The 11,507-nt window shown below is 38.2% G+C and overlaps 1 protein-coding gene across 1 annotated transcript; it reads left to right on the plus strand.

Moving 5' to 3' along the window:
• Positions 1-1,396: 1,396 nt before the first annotated feature.
• Positions 1,397-5,671, plus strand: LOC127537782 (zinc finger protein 239-like). Its single transcript, XM_051961444.1, has one exon. The coding sequence runs from the start codon at positions 2,717-2,719 to the stop codon at positions 3,701-3,703; it is 987 nt and encodes a 328-aa protein (XP_051817404.1). The 5' UTR covers positions 1,397-2,716; the 3' UTR covers positions 3,704-5,671.
• Positions 5,672-11,507: the final 5,836 nt, after the last annotated feature.

Consider the following 11,507-nt stretch of genomic DNA (forward strand, 5'->3'; position numbering starts at 1 on the left):
GTGCTTGCCAGCTTCTCACAAACTTTGCAGAATTCTCTGTAGCATATTTCGCTTCAATCAATTCTGCTAAGGAGGAAATTTCATCACTCTTTTGTTCTCCACAGATCCATTGACATCACAGATAAAGCACAAACATTCTTCCTGATTCTACATCGAGATGCATACCATAATAATGGAATTTATTTTCATCCTTTATCCTAACTGATCCTATAAAAAGCTTTTCTCAAAATTCAATAAGACTCTTATTTACCATGGTTTCAGGAGTGAACTCTGACACTTAAAATGGTATAACCTTTGAGCAAATCTCTTCCATGTGTTTCAGTTTCCTGCTCTAGATTGTAGAAAATTGGAATTTTTAATTTTCAAGTGTCTTTCTGCTCTATATCTCATGACATTTGGTGCTTTAGGTGTTGTTGACATTCAAGGATGTGGCTGTGGACTTTACTCAGGAGGAGTGGGGCCTCTTAGAACCTCCTCAGAAGGACTTGTACAAGAAGGTCATGTTGGAGAATGCCTGGAACCTGCTCTCCCTGGGTAAGAACATTTCTCCTGGCAACTCTGAATCTATGATCAACTATCTTCCTTTCCTAGGGTGCAGGGATTGGCAGAAGTGTCAGTTAGAAAGGGGAAAGTACTCATCTGCTGTGTCCATGCAACAGGAAACTCCTGCATGTTTTTGCATCGTTTGATACAAACTCGAGGGTGTCCTTTGTTGCTCCTGCATCTGTCTTTTACCAAGTCTAAGTAACTTTAAGTCAATGATCAAATCAGCATGGAAATATCTCAAAACATGGAACTAATCTTAGAAGTTACTTTGTCTGACCTCTACCTGGACATGGATTTGTCTGCCAAAGCTCTGAAAATTGCTCAGGTAGCTTTTCCTTACAACCTGTTGCTCTTTGGGATGGTTCTAGTATTTAGAATATTCTTCTTTTTACAACCATCAGTTTGTAGCCCCAAGCACCTAGTTGTCCCCAGTACAAGAAGTTTGTCCTTAATCTTCCTTCCTATTGTTCTCAAATTCCAGCAGTGCAATTTGGAATGGGAAAGGAATGGGAAGGAATGAGCATTCCTTTTCATCTTCTCTTTGCCAGGAGGTATGCCATGTTCTTGAAGAAGAACTCAGAAATTACATTATTTTCACTAGTATATGTACTCACATTAAAAATAGGGGACAAATGAAGAAAAATGCCATTTGCATCTGGGTAAAGCTAAAACAAAATATTGTTTCACATATTAACCTTCCAAATTAGGTGACAGTTATCCCCCATTGAGAGTTGAGCAAATTGAGGCAAACAGAGTTTAATTTATGTACCAAGGGGTACACAGCACTCCATGGCCATGACTCTCTCCACTGCACTACTGGCTCCCTTTAATTTCTTGATATTGGAAACTATGGAATGAGTTTCTGTATAGAAGGGGTATCAAAACTAAGGTCCCCCTTGATCTGACTTGAGGCTTCTTAGGCTCAGTAACCCTTTTTACTCGAGTTTGGGGTTAGAAATTTCTGCCACAATGGAACCTAACAAGATAGGAGATGTGGGGAAGAGCACTTGTTTCTTTCTCAGAACAAGTTGTACAACAGGATGATATAGCAAACCCCACCATTGGTTACTAGGAGTAAAGCCCTAATAGGTGACCATAGACTCATATGTTTGAATGTAATGGGGTGAATCGCAAAATGGAACAGCTTTGAATCCTTAGTCTATTGCCTAAAGAGAACTAAATTTCAAGCTTCTATCCTTAATCCCTAACTGATTTCGATGCCCAGGACTTCCAGTTCCCAGAGAAGATGTGATCTCTTTTTTTGAGGAAGCCCCATGGATGCTGAACCAGGAAGGTCTGAGGAACAGCTCTCTAGGTGAGTGTGGTGAAAGCAGGGATATGAGAGTTGTGGTTACAAGATGCTTTTAGGAATTACTATGAAATAAATATTAGGTCTCAGTGAGAAAGACAAGCCATGGAATTCTTCAGATTTTTTTTTTTTTTTTTTTTGCTTCCTGGGCTAGTCACAGAATTTTAGTTTCCCATCTATAAAATGAGTGAGTTGTACTCCGTGATCTTGTAAATGATCAGTTATCATCCTATGAAAAGTCATTGTTTGGAATTTGAGGCCAAGAATCCTCCTGAAAGTGCCAAAAGGGCACTAATCAGTCAAAAATTTTTGTTAGTTATTATTTAAAAGATTTATTGCATTAAATGGCAAATATATTCAAAGGTCGATTATAAATAATGCTTTAGCTTGGGTCTTTTTTTTTAAATAATGTTTAATATACAAAATAACTTTTAAAATGATAGGATTTCTTTATGTATTACTTTGTTTTTGCTGCCTCTGGTAAAGTGACAACACCATCGCTGAAATTTTACTGAATGACCAACCTATGCATGCCCATTCACAGGGTATGGATTCCAGTCTCAGCCACTGGGATTTGGGCCAAGTCCCTCAACCATTCTTAGTTGATGGCCTGAGCTGTGCACACAGTGAGACTGAAGGTACTTTCTATGTTGCTGCAGGTTTACAGTGAGGGTCCAGTGTAATTGTGAATGAAGCTCATTGGTTATTAAATCATCCTTGGTATGTGAGCTAATGGGATTTTTAAGTTGCTTCTGCCCATTTAAGAGTTTTCTCTTTGCCTGGGAAAATCAAAAATAACTGTTTCTGTTTTACTTTTGGAGAGAAGGGAAAATAAATATATGTGTGTGTGTGACTGTGTTTATGTCTATTAAATTTATTGCTGTTTTTTTTTTTTTTAAAGAAAGAGAGATCAGATTTGAAATGAAGGAAAGTACTACAGAGCAAAGCCTTTATGTGGTAGAAACTCACAAGCCAAGATCCATCATTGATGATCCTGTTAACTTCACCTCAGAAAATATCTGTGTCAATGAGAAAATCCATATTGGAGAGAAATCTTATGAGCATAATCCAAGAGGAAATGCTTTCACAAAAAAGGGGGTTCTTATTGTCCATCAGAAAATCCATAGTGCAGAGAAACCTTATAAACATAGCCAAAGTGGAAAGACTTTTAGCCTAAATGGAACTCTTAGTGTACATCAGAGAATCCACACTGGAGAGAAACCTTATGAATGTAACCAATGTGGAAAGGCCTTTAATCATAAGAAGGATCTTACTAGACATCAGAAAATCCACACTGGGGAGAAACCTTATAAATGTAACCTCTGTGGAAAGGCTTTTATAGAAAGGGGAGCTCTTATTATACATCAGAGAATCCACACTGGAGAGAAGCCTTATAAATGTAACCTCTGTGGAAAGAATTATAGACAAATTGGAGCACTTAATGGACATCAGAGAGTACATAATGGAGAGAAACCTTATGAATGTAACCAATGTGGAAAGGCTTTTACAAATAGTGGAAATCTTAAGAATCATCAGAGAATCCACACTGGAGAGAAACCTTATACATGTAACCAATGTGGAAAGGCTTTCACACAAAAGGGAGGTCTTACTGGACATCAGAGAATCCATACTGGAGAGAAACCTTATGAATGTAACCAGTGTGGAAAGGCTTTTACACAAAAGGAAAGCCTTATTAAACATCAGAGAATTCACACTGGAGAGAGACCTTATAAATGTAACCAATGTGGAAAGGCTTTCAAACAAAATGGAGCTCTTACTGGACATCTGAGAATCCACATTAGAGAGAAATCTTATGAATATAACCAAGATGGAAAAGGTTTTTCATGAAAATCTGGTTATTGTCAGATCTGTGATGAAATGCAAAGGCATTACAATCAGGAGGAGAATTAATTAGGGAGAGAACATTTGATGTGCTGCTGATGCCTTCCACACTTAGCCTTCTCTTGCTATAACCCTATAGGAAGGGAAAATAAATATTGCCTAGAGATTTAAGATAGCTTCTAAGGAATATTGGATCCTTCCTTTCCACCTGGTCTTCTACATAAAAAGCTTCCTGGGAGAATGGAAAGATCACTACATTTGGAGTCAAGAGGACATGGGTTGAAATTCTGGTTTTGTACCTCTGTGGTTTTAGGAAAGTAATTAATTTAGCTGGGGGTTTTTGCATTCTGATTAGGATTCAGGTCTCTTCCAGCCCATAATCCTTTGAGAAGCCCAAGAAGAACTTGAAGAGAAACCCTAGCTTTCAATGTCACTTACTTCTGGGCCCTCAGCTTCAGATAGGACTAATAAGTTAGATGACTAAGTCTTCTGGATATGACTAACAGTTTGGAGATTCAGCAAGATATGGAATATTCTAAAACTAGTTGAATTAGGAAGCTTGCACATCATTCCTAAATGAATAATTCTGTGCAGCTAGTGAAATAGATTTCTTGTCATATTTGTTCAGACAGAAAATATTTTAAGATGCATTTAAGAATAAAAGATTTTAATTCTGACATTTCAGGTTATACCCACACAATTGACAGTAATGGAAAGTGTTGGGGGCACTATAGAATTAGAGGACAACAAATTTATATTGCATATAGCTATGAATTGGTGCAACTTTTCTGAAAAGCCATGTAGACTTAGGATTTATTAAAAGGGATCAAATGCCCATATTTAGTGACAGAGTACCTGCTGCAAGGCATAAGTGGAACTGGGCAGAATGGAAGTGCAGGAAAGAAAGGTTTTCAATGTACTAACATGTTAGTTGCAGTGGCCTTTTTTGTTTTAGTTCTTTTGGTAGTAAAAAAAAAAAGTAGGTGTGAAAAAGAAACAAAATAGAAGTTATTGGAGAATGTCTACACAAATTGTAGTGATGGACATATTAGAATAATATGACTTGAAAAACTACGAGGAGGAAGAATTCAGTGAATAATCAGGATATCGAAATGAGTGGAGATGGATTGAAGTGAGCAAAATGGAAACTATATATACAGTGATTCTCAAATACTCAGAAAACCTGACCAGTAATCTCTTCAATTTGAAATTTCGTCCAACAATGCAGATGAATGTTTGTATCCATCCTGTGTAATTCACACAATTCACAGAGGATTCATCCAATATGATGGAGTCATTCCTCACTTTCTCCTATTATCTGAAGGGCACTTGTTCTGGCTGTCCACTCATCAGCGCTCTTCCTTACTATGAGCCCAAATCATCTTCTTGTTCTACAATTCTTTGATGTGAAGTTTGAGCAACATCAATTATCCCAGCAGAGGACACCAAAAAATTTTAGATAATGTTTTCATCAGTCAACATATGACAAATGGAGAGGCAATTGCCAAAGAGGATTCCAAGTAGACAATAAATTAGCTTGCAAAATCTATTAATATTACGATCTCTTTGTGCTGACAAAGGGAAAACACAACTCTGGGGCCCTCCAATCTGTCCTTTTCTAAAGGGTTATACATTAGGCAGAAATGGGGGCCATCACCAGTTTTCTTGGTCTGTCCCACTGGACTCAAGTGACTCTGAAGGACAGAGTGAAGTTGATGATCTTGCACAGATCTCTTGACCTGAAATCCAAGTCATTTGTAAATCAAGACCTGACCCACTGATGATATTGGTACTCTTTGAGAACAAAGGCCCAACAACAAGCTTCACAGGAAGACGCTCATGATTTCCAAAGTTCAGTGTTGCTTTCAGGTAAAGGCAAATGTTCAGTTTTCCCATCAGTCACTTAATCGAGGAAAAACTCTGAGCTAAGTTAAGAGTGCAGTGATTTAATAAAACACTCAAATTCAAAAACAATTGTTCTCTCATAACCCCCTGTAAATCATTTCATGTACCTTTAACTCTTGAGATTCAGCTCTAGAACATCTCTTGCTCTCTGTATTAGCCAAGATGATGACACTCTTGCAGATATTTTCTCTAGGTATTTTGTACAATTAGAGAAAGTTTGCTCTGTGTCAGTTATTTCTGAAGATCCAAATGAAAATTATCCACAATGAAAGGAGGAGCAGCTCCCTTTCAGATTTTTAACCAAGCATGGTATCTCTGTCCCAAGAATGGTCTCAGTCCTATAAGCATTTATATTGTTTTTTCCTGCACACCAACGTGCATTTTTTTGTACTAACCTTAAAATGGGGACCAGGGTATCTTTTCATCCTCCAGTCTTTAGCTCCATGGGAAAGTCATTTATCCTATTTACTATTAGTCCAGGTAGAAGATGAGCCTGATGTGGGATTTGGAGGCCATTGAGGAGAATAGGGCAGAATTGGGGATCTTTGGGGATGGGATCAGGACTTGGGGGAGGAAGGCAGTGGGATTCCTTAAGTCCTAGCCTTGGGAGTAATTGGAGGAAAAGGCTCAACCATCCTGGTGCCCTCTGGGGCTGGGGAGAGGGGTGCTTTGTGGAACAGGAAAACCCTCCCAGAGTGGGCTGGCTGGAGGAAGGAAGTAGGCTCCTTTGTATGCCTTAAAATTTAAATCTCTTCAGTTGACACTGAGATTCCTTTGTCTTCCTTTGGAGCTGGGATCCCTTGGTCTGCTACAAGCAATTCTGTTCATAGAGGTCCCAGTAGGTCTGCATCAGAGCCCCCCACATTTCCAGGCTTCTACTGCCTTCTTTAGTCATTGACTCTCATTCATAGCTGCCCTTGTAGTGAGTGTCCCATAGGTTTGCCTGGAGCACCCCTTTTTGTGATTATAGACTAAGTATTGGATGAGCTCACCACCTCTAAATCTTTCCAATTTCCCAGACTAGTCACACTTCGTGAGTCTTCTCCAGATTTACTTTTGTGGTGAGTGTCCCATAGGTTTGCCTGGAGCACCCCTTTTTGTGATTATAGACTAGGTATTGGATGAGCTCCCCACCTCTAAATCTTTCCAATTTCCCGGACTAGTCACACTTCCTGAGTCATCTCCAGATTTACTTTTGGGTCATACTTTGCCAGAGTTCAGAGTCTGCCCATAAGATATAGGAGTCTTGATTCCAGCCTTCCTATCAGTACCCCAGGGGTCCCATCTCCATATCCTGCTTTCAGACCTGGTCCCCTTTTGAGATCCATGAGTCCCTCATCCCTGCCCTCCCTGTATCCTCTTGCACCCAGTTTCAAAGCTCTTTCCTGCTGTAATATCAGAGAAACTGAAGCAAGAGAGAGGTTAGAAGTTTTTAATATTTTAATAGTGCAGAAGTTGAAATGGCGATAAGTAGCCAGCTGGCTTTGGACTCTGGTCTCAAAGCATTCAGCAATGAGAAAGTAATTCCAGAGACTTTTATAGGGCTCCAGCAAACAGGGAAACAAAAGCAAGGGGGTTGGCCAGAGCACTGGTGAGTGGAAATTACAGGAAGGACCATACCTTTTTAATTTTGACAGGTTGGGAGTCAAAAGCAGAAGTATGAGGCAGAAGACAACCAGAAGTTTGAAATAATCCATCTGGAGTTTTATGGTTCTTTGGAATGTGAGAGTGGCCAGAACACTGCAACCCTAATTATCTCAGTCCTAATGGTCAGGAAGGGGGGTTGCCACCAGGGAAACTGAGGCAGAACAATTCAGGGAAACTGAGGTATTACAAATCAGGAAAACTGAGGCATAACTTCCATACTCTCTCCTGAATATTCAAATTATCGCATTATCTTGGAGGGTCTCAGCACTATGATTTTGACCAACTCTACCTGGAGCGGATAAATCTAAAATTAGGAAAAAATTATTGCCCCATGGCGAGGGCAAGTCTCTCCCTGATAACCCCAGAGTTAAACAGCATTCCTTGTTTAGGCGGCTCAGAGGCCTCCCTGGTTTAAGCATGTCAGGCCCTCTGCAGTTCTAGAGCACCATCTCAGCCAGGGAATCCAGTTTGATAAGGACTTACTGTCCTTGAGTAAGGGCTGCAGTCATTTTTACACAACTTGGCATCTCCTTGTAAAGGGAGCAGTAGTGCTCAAGGCAGTTGTGCTAGACCTAAGAGGGACACTGCATGTCTGTCAGACACTCCAAGGGGGAAATGGCGAGACCTGAAATGACTCCATCTGTTCCCACCCAGAAGAGGCAGGCACTGCTATTAGGATATAGAAAGGATCCAGATTACTGAGCAGAGTGTGGGAATATGCACACTTTAGTCAGACCATCAAGGCAGGCAAACCATGAACATTCAGAGGCTTGATACCAAATTGTAACATCCTTCGATCTTGAAATACTTATTAAGGAACTGGGGTTACAAGACTGGAGAAGTGGATCAGAGAGACTCAGTCACAAGACAGGTGCCAGTACCTTGGAGATTTCCTAGGGTGACTTCTGGTTGTTCCCAAGAACAGATAAACAGAAAATGGTCCCAGAAACTGAGTCTGTCAGGGCAATTCCAAAAGAATAAGGGGCTCAAAGTTAACACAAAACCAGCAATCACAGTTCAGCTGGGTTTACAAATAATAAACAAAGCAGGGAGTAAAATCAAAAAAGGACTGGTGGGTTAAGAGGGGAGCAGATGTGCCTAGGGCAAAGTGAACAGGAATTAATGGCACTAGAGGTACCCATTCTTTCAAGTACTTTTGGGAAAAATCTGCCAGCTTCCTGGTCCCTTATCCCTTTTTGTTTTATGGAAGAAATCATCCAGGAGGAAGTAATGGGCTCCAGTTGTCAAGTAGCTGTCCCATATATAAGTCCTAAAAGTGAATTAAAGTTCTTACACATAACAGACTAGTACAGTAGGGGTTTTCCACTCAGGACTTTATTTAAAATTCCCTCAAACAATTACATGTTCTGAAGGGAACATTGTGATCAACTAGATAATGCAGATACATATTATAAGCATGTTTTTCAACAAGTTACCCAAAATTTTTCATCCTAAATCCTAAACACATTGTAATAAGGGATCCAGTCAGAATTTGTAATTATTCATCAACAACTTTCAGTCCCCACCCCCAAATCAGTGAGACTCAAAGTCCAATAGGGTCAGGAGCAAAGGTCTCATCTTCTAAAACTGCTTCTTCCTACCAAATTCCTTTTATTACACATATATGATACTGATACCTAAACCAGACAGAACAACAACAGAGAAAGAAAATTATAGATCAATTTTCCTAATGAACATTGATGCAAAAATATTACTTAAATAAAATACTAGCAAAAAGATTACAGAAAATCATGCCCAGGATAACACACCATGACCAAATAGGATTTATTTATTTATTTATTGGATCTACCTGGTGGGGTTTCTTATTATTTTTTTAATAGCTTTTTATTTACAAGTTATAAGCATGGGTAATTTTGCAGCATTGACAATTGCCAAACCTTTTGTTCCACTTTTTCCCCTCATTCCTCCCATTCCCTTCCCCCAATGGCAGGTTGACCAATACATGTTAAATATGTTAAAGTATAAATTAAATACACTATAAGTATACATGTCTTAGTATAGCCTGTGATGGAAATCAAAAATGCAGGTGGACAAAAATAGAGGGATTGGGAATTCTATGGAGTAGTTCTTAGTCATCTCCCAAAGTTCTTTTGCTGGGTGTAGTTGGTTTGGTTCATTACTGCTCTATTGGAACTGATTTGGTTTATCTCATTGTTGAAGAGGGTCATGTCCATTAGAATTGATCATCATATAGTATTATTGTTGAAGTTAATAAGGATCTTCTGGTCCTGCTCATTTCACTCAGCATCAGTTCATGTAAGTCTCTCCAGGCCTTTCTGAAATCATCCTGCTGGTCATTTCTTACCTAACAATAATGTTCCATAATATTCATATACCACAATTTATTCAGCCATTCTCCAGTTGATGGGCATCCACTCAGTTTCCAGTTTCTGGCCAGTACAAAGAGACCTATCACAAACATTGTGCACATACAGGTCCCTTTCCCTTCTTTAAGATTTCTTTGGGATATAAGCCCAGTAGTAACACTGCTGGATCAAAGGGTATGCACAATTGGATAACTTTTTGAGCATAATTCCAAATTGCTGTCCAGAATGGCTGGATGTATTCATAATTCCACCAACAATGTATTAGTGTCCCTGTTTTCCCACATCCCCTCCAACATTCCGCATTATCTTTCCCTGTCATTCTAGCCAATCTGACAGGTGTTTAGTGGTATCTCAGAGTTGTCTTAATTGGCATTTCTCTGATTAATAATGACTTGGAGCATCTTTTCATATGGGTAGAAATAGTTTCAATTTCTTCATGTGAGAATTGTGTGTTCATATCCTTTGACCATTTATCAATTGGAGAGTGGCTTGATTTCTTATAAATTAGAGTCAATTCTCTATATATTTTGGAGATGAGGCCTTTATCAGAACCTTTGACTGTAAAAATGTTTTTCCAGTTTATTGCTTCCCTTGTAATCTTGTCTGTGACCAAATAAGATTTATAGCAGGAATGCAGGGCTGGTTCAAGAACTATATCATTATCTTAATATATGCAGAAAAAGTATTTGATAAAATCCAACACCCAATCCTATTAAAAACACTAGAGACTATAGGGATAAATGTATTTTCCTTTAAAACAGTCAGTAGCATCTATTTAAAACAATCTATAAGCATCATATGTAATGGTGATAAACTGGAAATATTCCCAATAAAATCGGGAGTGAAACAAAGTTGCTCACTGTCACCATTACTATTCAATACTATATTAGAAATGCTAGCTATAGCAATGAGATGAAAAATGGATTAAAGAAATTAGAGTAGGTAATGAGGAAACCAAATTATCACTATTTGCAGATGATATGATGGTATACTTAAAGAACCCCAGAGATTCTACTAAAAAGGTACTACAAAAAATCCACAACTTTAGCAAAGTTGCAGGATATGAAATAAATCCACATAAATCACCAGCATTTTTATATATCACTAATAAAATCCAACAGCAAGAGATACAAAGAGAAATTTCATTTAAAATAACTGCCAATAGTATAAAATATTTAAGAATCTATCTGCCAAAGGAAAGTCAGGAACTATGTGAACAAAAATACAAAACACTTTCCACACAAATAAAGTCAGATCTAAACAATTAGAAAAAATATTAAGTGCTCTTGGATAGGCCGAGCGAATATAATAACGATCCAATACTACCTAAATTAATGTGTTTATTTAGTACTACACCAATCATACTCCCAAAAAACTCTTTTAATAACCTAGAAAAAGTAACAACAAAATTCATATGGAAAAACAAAAGGTCAAGAATTTCAAGGAACTAATGAAAAAAAAAATCAAATGAAGATGGCCTACTATACCTGACCTAAAAGTATTATTTTATTATTATATTATATTATATTATAATTGTTATAAAGAATTTTTTATATTATAAAGAAATGGTCACAAAAACCATTTGATATTGGCTAAGAAATAGCCTAGTTGATCAGTGAAATAGGTTAGGTTCACAGAACAAAATAGTCAATAACTATAGCAACCTAGTATTTGACACACCCAAAGACCCCAGCTTTTGGGATAAGAATTCACTATTTGACAAAAAGTGCTGGGAAAATTGGAAATTAGTACGGCAGAAACTAGGCATTGACCCATACTTAATTAACACTGTACACCAAGATAAGATCAAAATGGCTCAATGATTTAGGCATTAAGAATGAGATTATAAATAAATTAGAAGAACATAGGATAGTTTACCTCTCAGACTTGTGGGGGAGGAAGGAATTGGT

Source organism: Antechinus flavipes, chromosome 1, assembly GCF_016432865.1.
Source record: "Antechinus flavipes isolate AdamAnt ecotype Samford, QLD, Australia chromosome 1, AdamAnt_v2, whole genome shotgun sequence".
Classification (NCBI taxonomy): Eukaryota; Metazoa; Chordata; class Mammalia; order Dasyuromorphia; family Dasyuridae; genus Antechinus; species Antechinus flavipes.